Below are 20,978 nucleotides of genomic sequence, written 5' to 3' on the forward strand. Positions count from 1 at the left end.
TAGTTATTTCCTACTATAGACATTCGTTCAAAATTTGTTACATTCCAGGATACTTATTCCTATAGTAAACTTAAAATAAAAACTAGGGTAAATTACAAAAATCATACCTAAGGTTTGTTCAAAATTACACTGATCATACCTACAATTTAAAAATTACGCGAGACATACCCATCGTTGCCAAAATCTTACACTGACCATTCCTATCACTAACGGTCGTCTATTTGGCCGTTAAGTCAAGTCATGTGTCGTGCATGTGAGATATCAAAATCGTAATTTTGTCTCGCGTAATTTTTAAATTGTAGGTATGACTAGTGTAGTTTTGAACAAACCCCAGGTATGATTTTTGTAATTTATCCTAAAAACGTATTTACAACATATGTTCTTCACTTCTAAAATAATTATACTACGACAATAACATAAATAACTCACACTACTTGCCGTTGTTACCGACGAGTGCCATCACTAATATTGTTGCCGCCATCACACCCTAGATGTGTGACATCAGACTGGTGTGGTAAAAACCTTTAGATGTGTATATGTTGCGGTTTCCATTCCTACTATGAAATTTTCCCACAATTTATTGGAATTCCTCCTAAAGGTATTAGGTATATGATCGCGTCGACAAAGGTGACGCATCCTAATTGTATTTATAAGAGAAAAAGTTGAACTAAAATGTTTGTAATCGATCATGACACATACATAACTCAACCCATATATGGTAGTAAATATATTTTTTTGAAAATGCAACAAACATTATTGATGCACGACTGATGCTTGCGGACTAATCAGTGGAACCACATTCTCTCTTCCCATACACTTCTCTCACTCTATTTACCTTCTTAACCAAGCCCCGGCTGACAGAAATCCTACCTCCGTCGCTTCTACGTCACCTATCAACCGTAAGTTACCAATTGTGCCCTAAATTATATCTTTATTTTTCTTTACACCTTTAAGCACCAAATATACACACAATAAACTTGTAATTTAGGTCTTATTTAACCTAGGTTCTTGCTGTATCCTCTTAATTATATTTATTACATTTATACAGTTTCATATATATATATATTAGGGTTAAAGATCGCTGCCTGGAGGGTTACTGTAAATATTTAATCTTAATATAATTACTCTACTTTTACACAAATAATTAAAAATAGATATTTACATAACAAATTTACATGTTAAAATTCAACATTTTCATAAAGTACAATGACCTTATAAGAGATTTTCTTTTTTTTTTTGTTGATTCATTACATAAAGTTTTCATCTTTTTTGCAGGTTTAGATTTTGCTAGTCGATTTCGGTTAGAGTAGCATTATTTACGATGGTACGATTCTTCTTTTTGTACGAAAACGTTTATAATGTACTTATCTTATTATCATACATAAAGACCAAAGTATACTAATGAAAGCAAAACGTTTCGCTGAAGTCGTATATGCTAGTAAATACTCTATTAATGGTTCATGTCTTAAAGATGATTGGGTTTCTGATTACATCTTCAATGTATTTAGTGATGTGACCTTTAGCACCGTATCCAGTGAATTTATATAGTGTCTCCGAGATACTATAGTCGCTTTATGTTCAAGCTTTTAAAAGTTGAAAGGTGATTACTTTATTAGTTTTTTTACGTGTTTCTCTTGTCTATTTGTTTTTTTCAGTCAGGCAGGAAGGAAACAGTTTTGGATTTAGCCAAATTTGTTGACAAGGGTGTCCAAGTCAAGCTCACTGGGGGAAGACAAGGTTAGTAAAGACAAATATATATCTACCTTGTTTTATTTTGCATATTACATAGAATTGAACATGGCTAAAGTATGTCGAGGCAACTTGAAAACGATTATATGGTGTTTTGTGCTGTGTTTGTTGAGTTTAAACTTAATCTACTTTGTGAAATCTGCTTACAACCTACTATTAACTTTACCTACAATATAGACTTATAACCAGGACACCTTTTCGTGATACTTTGAAAGATAAGTTTTTGTATCAAGACATGTTCTTTTTAGATCTGGAACAAAGGCAAACCTTTTTTGGAAATTAGTACATGTACGAAGGATTCAACACTTGATGTAAAACTAAAAAGTACGATATGAACATTATGAAACACTGAATGATATTATGTCACCAAGAGAATATACATCTACATTGTATTGATGAGATTAAAAAAAAGAGAAAAGTATTGTAAAAGAATAAGAAATCTAGATCAAGGAGGAAGAGATATTTTCACCTTTTGGGTAAGTTTTGGAAGTGACAAATTGACTGCTGCTCTATCGATTGGTTTTCTATTGAAACTGTTTTGGTTGTGATGTTTACGCAATAAAATCTTTTTTTCTCCCTAGGTGTAATATAATATTCTAGGTTATTGGATATTTGAGCCAAAAAAGTTGAATAAAGGACATATCTTGGCTTCCCCATTCATCCCACTATTAGATTTTAGTTTTCGCTTTTATGAATTACCTCGTGGTGGTGATCACGTGATTCATTAATGTTATGATTGGATCTTCTTTTTTCTAATACGACTATAATTGGTTGGTTGCTTCTTGATTTGACATTCTTTATCATTTAGTGTCAGGGACACTTAAAGGATATGATCAGTTGCTGAACCTTGTTTTAGATGAAGCTGTTGAGTTTCTTAGAGGTAATGGATTCATGCATTAACTTTTAATCCTTAGTAATATCTTTTTTCTGTGTGTATATGTGGGTTCGAAACTCATATCTTCTCTCACGTAATTTGTAATCTCTATGTGATAATGCCTATAATATATGTAGGATACTAGGAAATCCTTACCTTATAAAACTCTAAAGACACTTTCAGTATGACTATTGAGTCTTGTGCTTTTATAAAATGGTATTGACGGCATTGATTTTTTTTTTCTTTATAAACAATTTGTTTAATGACAGGTCAAATGCAACTATCTGTAAGAATGTAGATTCGCTACTCTGTTCGTTATGGCCTCTTATTAAGAGATTTTAAATGTCTGTTATACTGCTACTTCAAGCTAGATCATTGTGTTGTTTTTACTTTTGGTTGCCAACTAGTATTGCATTATTGTTTTTTTTCAATATACTTTTGGATTAGAAGAATGACAATTTTATTATATGAATTGCTGCAGATGCCGATGATCCACTAAAGACCACTGATCAAACTCGTAGTCTTGGCTTAATAGTATGTTTCTCTATTTTAATCTAGAGTTTTTCTTCATAAATAATAAAAAGCTCTTATTTGAGACTTTTTAGTTATGCCAGTTTAACAGTTGATATGTTTCTTCAGCCGGATAATTCTTTGTCACCTTGTTTTTCTGGTTCTCATTTTTTTACATAAAGTGCCATGATATGAATCTATTAATTCTATAGCCTACATCAGTTCATTGTATTAAATACAGGTTTTATGCGATAAAATGAGAATGGGAGGTGGCTTTTTCCACCCTTTTACTTATAAATGGTTGGTGACCCATACACAACCTCTTTTTATCCATACACCACTAATACATAATTTTGACCATTTTACATTTATTTAATCCAACTTATCTTTTAACACCATAAGGACAAAATTGCCAGTATATTTAATTAGGGGTGTATAGCTAAAAAGAGGGGGTGTACGTATGGATCACTACCTTTATTAAAATGGGTGAGTTGGGGTGTTATATCTTAAGGCGGGTCACACAAGTATGTAGCTAAAAGAGAACTGGTCTAAGAGATTAAAAGTTATGAAATGTATACAACTTCTTGCTGTCTCATCCGAGGATATATATAATTATTTATACTAATTATATGGTTCAATCGCAATTAGCTATGTTGTGTATCTACCTAACCCAACACACCCATACAAAAGTCCCGTTTCAAACTGGTATCATTTTGACCTGTTACCCAAGCTGTGCATCTTGCCATCTATATTAGCACGCATCATGGCAACCCCTTGGAAGTGTCCAAATTCTCACACCTCATTGGTACAATTCCTTGAACTTGCATTCATCATATGTATGTGTATGTGTGTATGTTCGTCTATGTCTCTTTGTGAGTGTCTGTCATTCTCATTCCTAATCGTAAGTAGCAGCTTGGTCTCTATAATACAGATCAATTTATTTGCAAAGGTCTTTTTCTGCAAAGGAATTTCGATCAACCTAGGCCAAGGTGGATATAGTGTTGTATAAGTTATTTAGCTGAACTTGAAAAGGAATACTAATTGTGTTTTATTATTGCAGGTTTGTAGGGGTACTGCTGTTATGCTTGTTTCACCCACTGATGGTACAGAAGAGATTGCTAATCCATTTGTACAGCCAGATGGAGCCTAATCTTGAACATTCACTCTGTGTAATCTGCAATATATCTGAAATTAGCTCAATTCATCAGTATTGAACAAAATGACCGCTCCATTGACTCTTATTGAGCTTCACATCGTACCAGTCTTTGATCTATCAAGTTCAAATATATGTGCATCCTGTAATATTTCTGCAATTTCCTTTTGTTGAGCCTTCAGTTAAGTATTTATGGACTAAAGGTGATAATCAATTTAGAAGATTGTAAAAGCAAAGGTTATGATGCTTGTTAACAAACCTAAATCATACATATGTTTTAGTTCACTTTTGCTTGCACGACATATCACTTTTTGTTAGGTCAGTCCTATGGAAAAATGAAGCTTATAACTTGAAGTTGGCATTTGTATCTAGATTGTCAGATGTTAATGTCCTTTTATCTTGTGGGAAAAAAAAAAATTCTAACATAACTTAGAATAATTGCGTTTCTCTTATGTATTTCGTTGCAAGACCCAATGGGCACCATGGTTTTGCTTGTGATTATGTATAACTATCGATCACCTTGTATGTTGTGGTAACTGGCAAGTGCCCATGAAACAGGTGACAAATCAGACAGAAATTTTATAATAAATTGATATTTGAACTTGAAAAGTTTAAATCTAATTCGGGGGAAAATGTTCTGACTTAACTTGATATCAAAATTTTCGAATATCAAATACAAATACTCCGAATAAATACACAAAAGAGAATTGTAGCATAAAATACAATTAAAAAAGTGGGTTTTCCATACGAAAGTTTTCATACTTAAACAAGGTTTATGAATGATTTCCACAAGGATTGAAATCTCAGCCAGTTGACGACCCCAAGTTTTGCATGATGATTGTGGTCATGACCTGAGTGGGCGGTGAAGAAAAATATGCGACCACAGACCACACTTGGTTTGTCATTATGTGTTACAGGTCCTTTATAATTTGTAGTATCTATATGTTAAAATTACCACTGACCATGCCATCTTCGATACAAGAGTTATTTACCTTCCATGAGGACTAGATCAATGACCCCTCAAGATGGAAGCTAATTCTCCTGATTGTTATAGCATATGTTTGGGTCGTATGGAAAATACTCAATGATAGCAATTTCTCTAACAAGTATCCCTCAATTTGTTGCCACAGAAGAGCTGAAAACTGCAAGCTACCTTTGGATGACCAATAGATTAAAATCAATTCGTATAGATTGGCCGAGATGGTGCACTTTTAGTTTTTAGTTTTTATCTTTATTGCATGATTGTATCCTTCAAACTTTATCTTTCTTTGTCATCACTAGCACCTTGCTAATTTTTCTAGTATGAATAAAATTGAATGTTCAAACAAAAAAAACACACACAAATCTTACCTGGAAACTACAACTAAATACTCCAACGGGAACCTTCAATCTGTGGATCTCAAATCAACTAATCATCTTGAAAACACATATTGCTTTTAATTACAATAATTAATTTCAACCAATAACAAACAACCATTATCTTCAGTAGTAAAGACATATCAAATTCGTTGATGGTTGACATTTGCTATAAATAGCATACAAGGAGTACTTGAGAAAAGAAAAAGACATCTACTTTCTATTTTAAAAAAGGGGGAATAATGGATGAACTTAAGGCATTTCGCCTAAGAGAAAATATTCTTTTAATTGAATTAAAACTTATTCAAGAAAAAATAGCTCTTTATGATGAAAGTCTAACAACTGTTAATTCAGAACAGGAATCCGCAAGGATAAAATCTGAGTCTATTCCCTCTCAAACGGTAAAGGGTAAAAAAAATTAAATCCGTAGACTCCTGTTGCTTTGGAAAAAAGCAAAAAGAAAGTTAATGAAGAACTAAAATCTTCATCTAGTCCAGCAGCAAACGGCTCCGGTAAAGACATATCAAATCCGTTGATGGCTGACAGTTTGCCAAAAACTGAAATGGTCTCTCTCAGACCAAGTTACGCTCAAGTCATACACGAGCCCATAAACATAGACTCCAAGTATTATGTCATTTTCAAAAGCGACTACAGAGGAATTTATGAAGACTGGGAGTTGTCTCCAAATATGTTACCGGAAATTCATTTCCATACAGAAAATATAAAACGCTGTTACAAGCTCAACAAGAAGCTACTCGCTATTTTGCACAATTTGGAAAGAAAGAAATACCTTTAAAGGTAACCTTTTTTACCGAACCATTGAAGAGCAAGAAAAAAGAAAGAATCATTGAATTCAAGCAACCTTTCTCAAAACCAACAATTACTGAAGAGAAAGAAGAAAGAGATATTATTTCTCTAGACGAATTTAAAATGATGTGGTCCAAAGCCAGATTTCTAAGTCAAAATGATTTCGAGGTTGACCATATCTACACAGAAGATAAAGCTACTAAAAGTCTAATTATCTTTTGTCTAGGTGCCAGCCCAGAGCTTGTTTCTCTAGCTTTCTCAACTGGATTAATAACGTTCATATATTCTTCTCCCAATTTGCTAGAAATTAGCTTACTACCTCAAGGAATGAAGAAAGCCATTAGAAACTTTCAAAAAAAGATTGCAGCAACAAAAGATGTTATGCAAACATCTTTATTAAGTGTAATTCTACACTTCCTGATTGGTCACATGGAGAATCCTTCCAAAGTTACCATCATTTAGAAATTGGCATTGCCCAAGCAAGAAAAGTTGATCCCTCCAAAGTAATGGATGAAGACTACAATGATCCAGAAAATTGGGTTGACATTAGAGCAAGAGGATTTATAAAGATCCTAAATAATCTATAAGGATTAAAAGCAGGAAACTTTAACAAAGTGAATTATTGTAGTAACCATTGCATTATCACTAGCTATTGTGGAACCCCACTATCAAGGCATGAAAAAGAAGCTTTAGAAAGAATGGAGCAACAAATTGTCTTCAATAAAATTGAAGCAAGTCCAATCACTAAAGTAAAACTTTGCAAAAAGTTAAAGATTATGAGTAAAAGTCATAATTGCGATTACTGCAAAGAATCTTCAATAGAAGAAAATAATTCAAGTGGTCCCTCCACTAGCAAAGAATCTTTCTATACCGACGAAGAAAGATAAACTCGGCATATGTAGATGTCGAGCAAAAAACGTCATGGATGACGACCGAAGAAAGAGACAACTCAACGCATGCGGATGTCGAGTAAAAAACGTCATGAATGACGATTTGTGAATATTGTCTTGAAATAATCCACTTCCATTATATAAGGAAGATGGATCATTTAGTTTAATTATCGAATCTTGAAACCTTGCATCCTACACACACACCCTTCACACATTTCTCTCATTGTATAATATTATGAGTGTAAGTGAGTAGTTTCTCCATTAAGGAGAAATAATGTAAGTTATCAAGAAGTTTCTTATCTTCGGATAAGAGACAATTATGAAATAAAACTATCTTTTCTAGTTATCTATCTTTTTCTCTAAATATTTGTTATTGTTAAACCTGGAAACCCTGAAGCCATGAAGAAGTACCGTTTAGGCAGGAGGTCGTTAGGGAAATACTGGTTGGGTTTGGTCACTAGCAGAAGCAGAATTCAAAAAAATCAGAAGATATAAAGAAAATGTATGTTATTCGTAACTGTTAAAATAACTTTATATGATAATTTGCTTATTCTCCTTAAAACTTAAAAATTGATAAAACTCAAAATACGAATATACATATGCAGACAACTATGTCCATATTGATAATTCACTTAATAAATTGACATGGCCAAGAATTAATTGTGGTTTCTCACAAGAATAATGATCAAATTAAGACTATACGTCAAATTAAGAAACATGGCATGACCATAAAATTCAATATGTGGTTTCCCACATACATCATGACTAAATCAATCATGATTGATTGTATATGTCAAAATAAAAGGCATCATAGCCTACTAGAAAATTGTAAGACTTTAAATTAACCATGGTCTTATACTTAAAATTCCTTAAAAAGGAAATACATTGTGTTAATCAAGAGATTATCCGAAAGAAAAAAAATATAATTAAAAGGTTATATGATTCTATTCATAGACAACCAATTGGTAGACATGTAGATATATGTCAAATAATTAATTTAAAACTTCATATAGTTTTATTAAAAAAGAAATGAGATGCTTGTCTCTAAAAGTCTTTTAAAGATCTTTTTATAATTTAATCAATTATAATGAGCCCATACTATAATTTCTTGAAACAAGAAATTAAAAAAATTAATCATCAGATTATTCTTAATAAACAACTGATCCAGTTGTTATTAGATTCGGTTATCCGACATTGAGCCAACTGGCGAAGAGATGTAACTCAAATAAGAGAATTAAAAGTCTATCTAGCTGAACTAGAACAAGAAATAAGACTTTTGTCTTATCATAAATTTTAAAGACCCATTCCGCACGACCAATGGTATCAGAGCCATTTGCTTTTTAAGGGGGAGATATGGAAAATAATCCCGTTTTAATAAATGATTCTGAAAAATCTAAAGAAAAAATGACTGAAATTTTAAATTTCAATGAAAATGAAAAAGGTTTTGTATCAGATTACATGATAAATTCTGATCAACTTACACAAATTAATAAGCTTAAATTCAAGCTTGATACAAGACAGGATTTTAATCAGTCTGGATATTTACAGAGTTTAGTTTCAAAAGCTTTACTCGAAAAAATAAATTTTTTTACTGTTTTAATACTGAAGAACTTTCAGTAGATATAAAAGATATATCTGGAGAAGTTTATTTGCCACTTCTAACTAAAAGAGAAATAGCAAAAAGACTTTTAAGAATTAGACCAGTATTAAGAAAATCTCTTAACATGGTTCATATAGGAGCAGTAAAAATTCTCCTAAAAGCACAATTTAGAGATGAAATTAACTTTCCAATAAAAATGGCACTTGTTGACAATAGAATTGTTAACAGACAAGATGCTCTATTAGGAGTTGTACAAGGAAATTTAGCATATGGTAAATTTATGTTCACCGTCTATCCTAAATTTGCTTTACATAGAGAGTCTAGAGATTTTGATAAATCTTTAAGCTTTATACACCAATGTGAAAGAACTGACCTTATGGAACCAGGTAATAAAGTATATACGGTTAATTATTTAATCGCATATGCTATTACAAATAGTACACATTCTATCGAGTATAAAGAAAAAGAGAATATCACAATGGAAGATATATTCTCAGAAATAGGAACTGTTGAAGGCAGTAAATTTACTGAACCATCACAGTTACAAGAAAATTGGGCAATTAATATTGCGTGAGATAAACAAGTTTTACACCAAAGGCCTAGATATAGTCTTTCTAATTCATTAAGATTAAGTGAACCACGTTCATCTGAAATCTCTATTGATTTAATGAGATCAATGTCTGAAAGAATAGATAAATATGGAGAAATCCTCAAAGAGGTAGTAGGAATTTAAAAATGTTCTTACAACCAATTATTGATTTAAAAACAAGGTCTATTATTTCTACAATATGAGTTCTCTAGCCAAAATAGAAGAATTAATCAAAGAATTAATTAAAAAAGTAGATAATTTATCTACAAATGAAAATTTAGAAGCAATTGCTGCTAAAATTATCAAAGACTTATCAGAAAGAATTGATAAAATAGAAAAAACACAAATTCTAGTTGAAACTCAAAAACTAGAAGAAACACAAAACTAGATATATGGAAGAATCTAGTCAAAATAATCTTTTGAAAAAAAGATGTCAAAAATATACATTTCCTAACTTTAATGTTGGAAGTTCTTCATTAGGAAACTCTACGAGTTCTAATGCATTAATATGGCCTTTTGGGTCAACTTCAAATAATAAGGATATCATTAAAGATAACCAATAAAAATGAGTTCTATTACTAAAAAGTTAGAACAAATCTTTTTTGATAATTTGGAAAAAGATGATCTAGATCAAATTAATAAACTAGTGCAACTTTTATCCTTAAGTAATAAAGAATGTGAGCAAAAGTTTGCAGAAAATAAAGAATTGAAAAATAAATATTTTCCTTATCAAGAGAAGATTTTTACTATTCAAGAACCAAAAACCGAAGAACCGGAAACTGAAGAAGATGATTCTTTAGATGAAATGGAAGAAGAACCACTAGAACACAAAATAAATAGGAGTCAAACTCAAGCTAGTAGCAGTAGCAGAAGACCGTCTTATAATAAATCAGAATTCTCTATGCCATATCATAAAGGCATACCTAATTCAAATAACAATGGAAATTCACAACCCATTGACACCATAAAAATTGATTGCATCTTTGACTTCGAAAGAAGAAAAGAAATAATTGATAAATGAAATACTGAAATAAGTTTAATTATTCAGTCAAATCCTAATGAATTTTCTAGAGCAAGATCCGTTTTACTTTTAGTAGAACATAAATCTTCCGGAATAGTTCAAAATATGATTAAAGGAACTAGTTGGAACATGGATATACATGGAGGAGACTTATATTATAATATTATTGGTTTCATGTACATGATGTTTTTAGGACTAGATTACTTTACCAATAAAGATAAAGAAAATAACATAATACAAGAAAAGGCAAGACAAACCTTAACAAGAGCTCAAATTTGTGATATATGTCTTTTAGAAGACTTTATTTGCGTATTTGAACAAAATCTTTACATATTACCCACAGGTGAATATCACAATTGGATAGAAGTATATTTAATGAAAATTCCTATCATTGGAGAAAAAGCTAAAGAAAGATGGAATAAAGAAAAAAATGATTTAACAAAGCATTCCCTTGGATTTGCTACAAAAATTGTTAAAGAAGAAATCGCAATTATTTGTGATCTTGCAAATACACAAAAACAATTAAAAAGATTTAATAAAAATTGTTGTGCAAATTTAACTGATATACCACCATTATCATACGGTTGTAACCCAGTTAAAGATAAAAAATATTTCAAAAATAAATATAAAAAAAAATATAACAAACCTACCAATAGTGAAAGGTTTTGGAAGCCTAAGAGGAGAACATTGACCACAGGTAAATATTTTTCAAAAGAAAAACCTAAGGTATGTCCTTAAGGTAAAAAGAACTGTCGGTGTTGGATATTCTCCGAAGGACATTATGCAAATGAATGTCCAAATAGGCAAAAATTTCCTAATAAAATAAAGCTTATTTTAGAAGCTGAAGATGAAGGATACTTTCCTTCAGAAGATATTTTCGATGGAATAACAAAGGTATATTCATTAAAAATTGAATACTCCTCGTCAGAAGAAGAATGAATATAAATTTTCTTATTATAAACAGATGCTTCTAATGAATTTTGAGTGCAGGTTTGAAAGAAGAAAATACAGGAAAAGAAAGAAATATGCAAATATACTTTGAAAAGCTCTCACAGTAATAAAAAATTACTTGCGGTAAAAAATATTATTTCAAAGTTTTCTATTTATTTAACTCAAGTTAAATTTTAGATAACAATAACTTTATCTATTTCCTTAAAACAAAAGTCTATGGAGATAATAAAGACGGCTTGTCAAAAGACAAATAAAGATTTCAAGATATTGCCTTTAAAACATCTTGACAAAAAAAGTTACTAGGGGTTGCTTAACCCGTGAATCTTAAAGCAATAACTCAAATTTTGCTATAAATAGCATACAATGAGTATTTGAGAAAAGAAAAAGATATCTATTTTTCATTGAATGTTCAAACCAAAAAAAAACACACAATTCTTACCTAGAAACTACAACTAAATACCCCAACGGGAACCTTCAATCTGTGGAACTCAAATCAACTAATCATCTTGAAAACACATATTGCTTTTAATTACAATAATTAATTTCAACCAATAACAAACAACCATTATCTTCAGTATAACTAACATTTAAAATCCTATATCATAAAATGAAACAAGTCACATAAACCATTATTATCAATCACAAAGTGGTCAATTCTGTTGAGCGAGTCGCATTAATCAATACTCCGATGTAAAGGCCACATGTATACCATGTCGAATTATTAATCCACATTGACGATTGACATACAGAAAAATAGATTAACATGCAAAACGTACCCAAAATCATATATTATTAATCCGCTGTTTAGCCCATAATTACACCGTACAAAATTTTCCACATAATAAAGACTCCATGCGTGGTTCCTCTTACTAAGCAGAATGTTTCTCAACACATTCTTACAAAAGAAACAGTAAAGATCGACCCAAAAATATAACTACCAAAAATTTCTGAGCCCAGTTCAGTGTTCTTAATTTTTTGCAGAAAAAGAAATATTCAATAACAATAGGTGCATAAAGTTGAACATGCTAATGGATGCTGGTCATTTCCACATCATATACCAGCCATGAACTTGGGGGTATGTTCTCACCAGTTCCTTTATACCCCGAACTGCATCATCACCAAGACACCAACAATTAAATGCAAGAAAGTGAGTTTGTGAAATGACAAAACATTTTTGCATCATCTGCATACCTCATTGATGGTGGAATGGTAAGTCTTCTTTTATCACCAACTCGCATACCTGAAAAATGTGAATACATCACATATCAAATAATGATATCCACTAGAGGTATTGGCAGGTTGATTTACAGGTCATACAGTTTGAGGTCAAACAGGTCTTAGTTAGCCAGGTTGAGTCAAAACACTTTTGTCATTTATAGAAAATTAATAACACGTCAAATATAACTAAAGAAGCTATATTATCATAAATTAAATCAATTTAAAAAAAATACAGACTTAAAAGCTCATGCATTAAAAATACAATAAGAAACTTTAATCACTTACGTCTAGTTCAACCCATTTGACCTATTTCCTTTTTCGTTAACGTTTTCTTCTTTTGTAGTACTTCACCCATTTTTAACTATACGCATTTGCATTTAAAAAAAAAAAACAGCTTATATCCACAAGATTCTTTAACTTTCAGGGATATATGATAAACTATTGTTAAAAGAAGCATTGCATATATCATAATACAAAAAAGCATGAAACTTGAACTCAGAGGAGTGGGACTATTACCATCTAGACCAACGTTCAGCCCCTCCAGAACTTCTTTGTCACCTGAGTAATGAATGTAATACATATTCATGAAAAACCACAAGCAATCATATACATCATGGAACGGAATAAAAACTTTAAACATGTAAAGCAGTAGTAACAAAACAGACAGGTTGAAAGTTTTGAGATATAGGTCGAAGAAGGTATCTTTCAGAATCAGTTCAAAACATGTCTGGAGAAGTTGGGTTTAAATGACCAATACTTTTATACATTTAATAAAACTTTACAAAGCATTACAGAATACACACGGTTACAAAAATACTATTAAAAAAGATCTTACTTGCTTGACAAGTGGGTTTTATATGTTATAAACATTAGAATAACACTTCAGCCAAATTTTAACCCGTTTGACCCATCTCACTTTCAAGTAAGTTTTTAAGCATGGCCCAATTGATTCATTGAAGATAAAATTTAACCCAGTCCAACCAATTTTCAGAAAATAAATAGAAGTTTGAAATGAACACACCAGGTCAGTTATATTACCTAGTCGAAATTTATAGGGAGACTTTCCATTTGAATCAATGACTATCCCATTCTCTTTTAACTTGACAACATAGTTTACCTTGACCTGGAGAAAACAAAGGTTACACCACAATGGGAGTGCTTTTAAATATAGATATAACTCATGATTCGCTAAAACTTGCCTTTCTTCCCGCAGCAGCCACTTTTCCTTCAGATTTGCCACTTGTCACAAGGTCTTCAATAACAAGTCCATTAGATAGTATCTTTTCTTTACATGATTCAGGTGCCACTGTAGATGGTCTAGTTTCTTTTTCAACATCCATATTTTGTTCAACCTCGTTTGTTTTACTCGTTTTTCTCCTTTTCTTTTTATCCTTTTTCTCCTCTGACCCATTTTCATCAACTATCTGCTTGGGATTGACACAAGAACTCCTGTGTATGGGAGAACAGATAAAAGTCACATGACATTCTAAAAGGAAAAATCCTGAACATCAACAAGTTACTGAGCATCAACAAAAGTCTAAACTACTGTCTTGGAAAGAGGTATCAATAATCCAAATTCTAATTCAGAGTTTTTATCATCTATTGATCTTACTGGTATTTTACATTTAAATGGGTGGCAGCTACACTTACAGATTCCGAAGCATAACTTCCAATAGACTTGTACAATGTTAAGACATGATCCCTATTTCGAAAAGTTTATCTAAAAATTGATTCGCCTGTTATGGATTATGATTCCCCTATTTCAACGGCAGATACTAGTGCACACGTAAATTGATCTTAGGTGGAACGACCTAAAAACATTTATGTAACTAGATGATGTCACAATTAGTTGATCACTACACAAATTAGATTCACTACCACTATCATTTCAAAAAGATACAACAGGAAATATATTATTAGTTATCCCTCATATTTTACGAGCATCCAAAAAATAGTACATAAAGATTCATAAGGTGAGATTTGATCATACTTTTCGGTTGCCTGCTGATCATCTTCCTGTTTGTTTCCTGCAAGCAGATTGTTGTTTGTAGCATCTGTACTTACTTCACTACGCCCTTTTCTTTTCTTCTTCGGTTTCAAATTCTTGTCAGGTACACCTCCAGCAGAATCCAACACCTCAAGTGAGGGATCAACAATCTTGCTTCAATGAAATATTGCAGAAACAATTATCAGAGAAATATCCAATCACCGCCATACGTTTTGAAGACAGATTGTTTACATGGATTTAAAATACACTTATAATTACACTAATACTTACGTATCATTAGGCTTCTGATCATCTTTAGGAGCCAACACATCAGTAGCCTTTTCCTCTATAGAAGAACCCTGTCTTTTCTTTTTTGTTTTTGATTTCTTTTCTGGAATTACTTCAGCCGTATTTGAATGACCCATTTTCCTGTCGCAAAACAGCATTATTCCTAAATGTAATCATATAAATAGAATACATACATAGAGTGATACAGAGCATCTAACTAGCAAAAGATTCAGTTATCTACTCACCCTTCTTCTTTGACATCCATCAAATCTACATCAACCGTATCTTTTGAATCAAGATAAGGGGAACCAACAGTTTTCAACAAGTGCTCATAATCTTTAAGCTTCTGATCATCTTTAGCAGCCAACACATCAGTAGCCTTTTCCTCCTTGAAGGAATCTTGTTTTTTCTTTCTTGTTTTTGATTTCTTTTCTGGAATTACTTCAGCCGTATTCGAATGGCCCACTTTCCTGTCAACAAATCAGCATTATTAACAAGTAAAAGCTACATACAATTATTCCCATATGTAATAATCGAAATAGAATACGTAAATACACGACATCTAACTAGCAAAAAAAATAAGTTATCTACTCACCCTTCTTCTTTGACATCCATCATATCTGCATCAACCGTATCTTTCGAACCAAGAACAGGGGAACCGACAGTTTTCAACTTGTGCTCATCATCTTTAGGCTTCTGATCATCTTTAGCAGCCAACACATCGGTAGTCTTTTCCTCTTTAGAGGAATCTTGTTTTTTCTTTCTTGTTTTTGATTTCTTTTCTGGAATTACTTCAGCCGTATTCGAATGACCCACTTTCCTGTCGCAAAACAGCATTATTAACAAGTAAAAGCAACATACAATTATTCCTATATATAATCATCAAAATAGAATACGTAAATACACAACATCTAACTAACAGAAAAAATCAGTAATCTACTCACCCTTCTTTGACATCCATTAAATCTACATCAACCATATCTTTCGAACCAAGAACAGGGGAACCGACAGCTTTCAACTTGTGCTCATTATCTTTTAGCTTCTGATCATCTTTAGCAGCCAACACATCAGTAGCCTTTTCCTCTTTAGAGGAATCTTGTCTTTTCTTTCTTGTTTTTGATTTCTTTTCTGGAATTACTTCATCCATATTCGAATGACTCACTTTCCTGTCGCAAAACAGCATTATTAACAAGTAAGGCCACATACAACTATACAACTAATCCTACATGTAATCATCGAAAGATAATACGTAAATACACAACATTTAACTAGCAGAAAAAATCAGTTATCTACTTACCCTTCTTCTTTGACATCCATCAAATCTACATCAACCGTATCGTTTGAACCAAGAACAACAGAACTGACAGTTTTTAACTTGTGCTCATCATCTTTAGGCTTCTGATCATCTTTGGCAGCCAACACATCAGAAGCCTTTTCCTCTTTGGCAGAATCTTGACTTATGTTTCTTGTTTTTAATTTCTTTTCTAGAATTGCTTCAGCAGTATTCGAATGACCCACTCTTCTGTCACAAAACAACATTATTAACAAAAAAGCTAAAAGCAACTATTACTAAATGTAATCATATAAATAGAAAATACACTGCATCTAACTAGCAAAAAATCAATTATCTACTCACCCTTCTTCTTTGACATCCATCAAATCTACATCAGCTGTATCTTTTGAACCAGGAACAGGGGAACTGACAGTTTTCAGCTTGCGCTGATCATCCTTATCTTTCTTCACTTTTTCTACATCTGCCGTTGTTTTTTTGTTAGTTCTTTTACCCGGTGGCCGTGATTTATCATTCTTGCAAATAGATGAAATTGGAAGATCATCATCTTCATCGATTTCCTGGACAATCAGTTCATCATCAGACTCGATTGACTGATACCTCTTTTTGAGTCTTTTATGACCACCATTCAAATTGTGTTTCTTCTTCGGTATATTTTCCTCGTCATCATCTGCCCGACATTAATAATCAATACCATCTCAAGTACAAGGAACTTTATAATTATTTTTCACAAAACATGAGACTGTTAATATACCTCTGACACTTGAAACGGGAGAAGGTGTAAGAGGTTCAGGCTCATCATCGTTGATAAAGCTATCCTCGTATTCGTCCTCATCACTACAATGATTCGATTCTTGTGTTTCTGAATTTGCAATATCCTCTCCGTATGATTCTCTTTGCCATTATAGTTAAGGAAAAAGAAACATTATCGAATCCTATTAAAGGACGCCATGACAAACCAGCAATTTCGAATTTTCTTTTCTACGACTGTTTAATTTGTTTTCATAACAAGAAGACATTACAAATAATAAGGATGAAACAGACCAATATGTTCAATGAAAAAGGATACGATTCATCTTGCATGTTTGATAGACGATTGTGACCAACATAATACCCAGTTAGGTAAACGGCACGTGGACCAATCACAGAAAATACAATATCATCAGCCTCATCAAATTCCAAATCTAACTGCAACGACTCGTTCTTATTAGGCAGTAGAGCACATAAAAGAACAGGACGCTTGTCTCCAACATTGCATTGCACCGAACTCCTTAATGTTGCAGTTCCAATAGCCAAAGTCGCCTATAACGTAACTAAATAAGTAGCCTAAAGTACATTTATAAATGGGTCAATTAAGGATAAGTTTTACATCTACAAGTTCATACGAGTAAAACCCAAATTCCAAACATCTCGCTAACAAGGAAACGGATCACGAGTAGCCCTAAAGTGTTATTTAATTGATACAAGTACATAACCTCCTAGATGAATTATTCGATATAATGGATTCTTACTGTCATATTACAGTTTTCATAATATATTTTACAATACTAAAATACCTTTAAAATTTGTCTTTCAAAAAAATATAAAAAAAACCAACATACGTTTTCATTTGTCCGGTCCAGTCATCCACCGATTTTTTTGTCCATTTAGGTGACTAAAAGATATTCTTTTCAGATACTGAAGGTTTGAAAAACGATAATCTCGACAACTTACTTTTAAATTTAGACACAAAAACATTAGCTTTACATATAACTATATATAATTTCAGAGTTGAAAACTTTTTTATAGACCGAAAACCATCTTTTAGTGACCTAATCAGACAACAAAATCTGATTCGCATTCGGGTCAACCAGATATTCTCTAATTTCAACTTTTTTGCCCCTGACGCTCAATATAGCTTGTAAACAGATGTCACCAAAATATCAAAGTCCGCAAAACCGATACATAAAATATATGTATATGTATATATATACCTGAGAAATACGCAGGCGTCCTCCACCTAGTATAAACTTATGGGTGTAAGGATTTCCGGGTTTCACTTCAATTCCTATATATATATATATATATATATATATATAATAGTGATAGTTAAACATATTCATTTATTATAATCAAAGCCTCAAAACAATTCATTAGAAGAAATAAAATCAATAAGTTAATATAAAAGAATAAAGATAGATATAGAAACTGACCCCAGAACACCATGACGATTGGGAATTGGATTGATTGCTAGGGGGGTTGTGTAAATTGTAAAACCCTTTTTTTGTGTGGAGTTTTTAGGGTTTTATATACGTGCCATTTTAAAGAGCGAAAATGGAATTAATTTCAAATTTTAACTTTTTTGGGATTCCTGGCTGACGTGGATGGTTATAATTATAGGTACTTTGTTATCATGCGGCACCGCTGGAATAGTAATAACGGAGGTGGTGGTGATGACTATGGTGGGGGTGGCGGTGAGTACGGGTGATGGTGATGAATGTAAATATAATTGATGTTAAAGGTGGTATTTTAGTTATTTTTAAGTGTATAGGAGGATCTATAATGTAAATTACTCCCTCCGTCCCATATTAAATGTTCAATTTTGACTTGTCAAGTCTTTTACTTTAAACTTTAACCGTAAAAATATTTGTTTGTATTATATAAAAATTTCATATAAATTATATGGACGGATTGAGTTTTCAATGTATTATTTATTGATAAAACTTTCATCAACTATTATATAACACAAACAAAGATAGTTATGGTCAAAGTTACAAGCATAAGACTTGACAAGTCAAAATTGAATATTTAATATGGGACTAAGGGAGTATTTCATTAAGAGTATTAAGTATAATAGATAGAGATTTTTAAGTTAGTAAATAAAGAAGAAGAGTATTTTTGGTATTTTAAAGATAGAAAGTTTAAAGAAAAAAAATGATTTGTTTTATTCGATAGTATAGATATATAGATATACTATAACACAGTTGAACTAATTACTTATGAACCAATCAAATCACTCAATTTCATCAAATTGATTCTCACTTATGTCATCATTTAGATTAACTACAAATTCAAAATCCTAATAATTATTTTCTAAATATATTATTATATTAGTATTTATATTAATTTATAGAAAAAGTCACAAAAAATAATTACTTTAAGGTACCCATTACCAATGAAGTCTAGACCCACATGTGAAATTTTAAATCCGCGGGGTTCGATCCTTCGGGGTTTACAGATTTTGTGGTGATTAAGATGGAGGTATTTGATAGGTCCCCAAAGAGATAACAAGATGGTTTAAGATGTCTCAAAAAGTTTATAGAGGAGGGTGAATACAACTTTTAAACTTAATCAACTTGAAAATACTTTTTAATGTGGAATGTAAATTATTATGAAGTATTTGTCCATATTTAACTTGAGATAATTAATCAATGAAATAGTAAAGGTAAATAACATAATATAAAGACAATAAAGTAAAGTGCAGTCCAAGAACAAAGTATAAGCTGATTTTAACTAATTCTTTTATTGATGAATAAAAAGAATTACAAGTAGTTGTGGAACAAATTAGCTTACAAATCTAACTACTTCATTGAATAGCAAGTTACAACTCTGTATATTAACTCTACTAGCCTAAGCTGAGTACAACACGAATCCAAGCTGATAACTTTAATTGTTTTGAGAGTTAATATAATAGATGCACACATTCTTGAGTCTCTAAGGCTGGTTTATATAGGCATCAACCATGCCTTGGATGCCGTCCATTCTTTTCCACGCGTTTTGATCTAATGGCCTTTGCATGATCGGTACATGGTGATAGTGACATTGTCCTTTTTGTTCCTCATATGATCGTGCAACAACAACACAATGGACACCTCATAGAATGTTTACAATCAACAAATGACACTTCTAGAATGTCCTTTCTGATGCTTATCAAGTTGACTGATGAATATACAAAGTTATAACAACTTTGGAGCACTTGCAATACTCCAGTCTGAACTTGTACCTTCCAAGCTGACTAGAAGAACCAAGCTGATTTCCACCATCAACTTGGCCTTCTATCCTTGTTCTTAATCTTACCAAGTGCTTGATCTTCTTTTGATGTAGCTTGAAAGATACCATCTTCTTATTGAAGATGTTCAGGCTGGCTCAGCTTAGATCAGTCCAGGCTGACTCAGCTCCAGAATCAAAGACTTAAGTATTTCTTGAATTGCTTGTCATCTTCAAATCTTGTAATGTATGAGCAACTTGACTCCAACAGTATTATACCGGCATCATATGGCTTATACGAGGTGAGTCGATGAACATCCAACTGTGGTACCGGGACTAGAATTTTCTCCATTACCTTTTTATATATATATATAGAGAACCATTTCTATATATATATATATATATAAGTGGGCAAATATAAAATATTAAAGGTGTTTAGATTGAGTAAGGATTAAGGTTTTGCTATAACAATCTTAAATACTGTTATTAACGATTTAACGTGCATAAAATAGTTATATTTTTATTATAAATTTAAAGCTACAGTTTTTTTCATGTACATTAACAACAACCTATGGGTTATAATTAATTTTTTTTTTAAAACTCATTATTCCAAAAACATTTTTTAGGTAACCAAGCATTATAAGATATAACAATTGCGACATAAATTCCATGTTTATTTGGCAAACAAAAATTTATCTCGGATTACCTTATGTGTATCAAGATTTATT

The 20,978-nt window shown here is 31.8% G+C and overlaps 3 protein-coding genes across 6 annotated transcripts; 2 read left to right on the forward strand and 1 right to left on the reverse strand.

Annotated features, from left to right (window-relative positions):
- Positions 1–727: 727 nt before the first annotated feature.
- On the forward strand, positions 728–4,446 carry LOC122596773 (sm-like protein LSM7). 2 transcript variants are annotated; one of them, XM_043769401.1, is made up of 6 exons: positions 728–899; positions 1,276–1,324; positions 1,656–1,737; positions 2,558–2,629; positions 3,105–3,157; positions 4,194–4,446. In XM_043769401.1, the coding sequence occupies exons 2-6, from the start codon at positions 1,322–1,324 to the stop codon at positions 4,281–4,283; spliced, it is 300 nt and encodes a 99-aa protein (XP_043625336.1). In that variant the 5' UTR covers positions 728–899; positions 1,276–1,321; the 3' UTR covers positions 4,284–4,446. The 2 variants fall into 2 exon arrangements, with proteins under 2 accessions (XP_043625336.1, XP_043625337.1); XM_043769402.1 differs by lacking the exon at positions 728–899 and adding an exon at positions 984–1,004.
- Positions 4,447–9,135: 4,689 nt separating this feature from the next.
- LOC122597188 lies at positions 9,136–9,513 on the forward strand. Its single transcript, XM_043769818.1, has one exon. The coding sequence runs from the start codon at positions 9,136–9,138 to the stop codon at positions 9,511–9,513; it is 378 nt and encodes a 125-aa protein (XP_043625753.1).
- A 2,751-nt stretch (positions 9,514–12,264) lies between these two features.
- LOC122595803 (triadin-like) lies at positions 12,265–18,549 on the reverse strand. 3 transcript variants are annotated; one of them, XM_043768250.1, is made up of 16 exons: positions 18,477–18,549; positions 18,258–18,331; positions 17,354–17,586; positions 17,039–17,178; positions 16,630–16,954; positions 16,291–16,512; positions 15,938–16,159; positions 15,589–15,813; positions 15,239–15,463; positions 14,997–15,134; positions 14,709–14,879; positions 13,918–14,167; positions 13,757–13,841; positions 13,235–13,276; positions 12,692–12,740; positions 12,265–12,607 (listed from the first exon to the last, which is right to left on the reverse strand). In XM_043768250.1, the coding sequence occupies exons 1-16, from the start codon at positions 18,487–18,489 to the stop codon at positions 12,526–12,528; spliced, it is 2,496 nt and encodes an 831-aa protein (XP_043624185.1). In that variant the 5' UTR covers positions 18,490–18,549; the 3' UTR covers positions 12,265–12,525. The 3 variants fall into 3 exon arrangements, with proteins under 3 accessions (XP_043624185.1, XP_043624184.1, XP_043624186.1); XM_043768249.1 differs by having other exon boundaries at positions 16,291–16,515; XM_043768251.1 differs by lacking the exon at positions 16,291–16,512.
- Between the last annotated feature and the right edge of the window lie 2,429 nt (positions 18,550–20,978).

Source organism: Erigeron canadensis, chromosome 4 (genome assembly GCF_010389155.1).
Source record: "Erigeron canadensis isolate Cc75 chromosome 4, C_canadensis_v1, whole genome shotgun sequence".
Lineage (NCBI taxonomy): Eukaryota > Viridiplantae > Streptophyta > Magnoliopsida > Asterales > Asteraceae > Erigeron > Erigeron canadensis.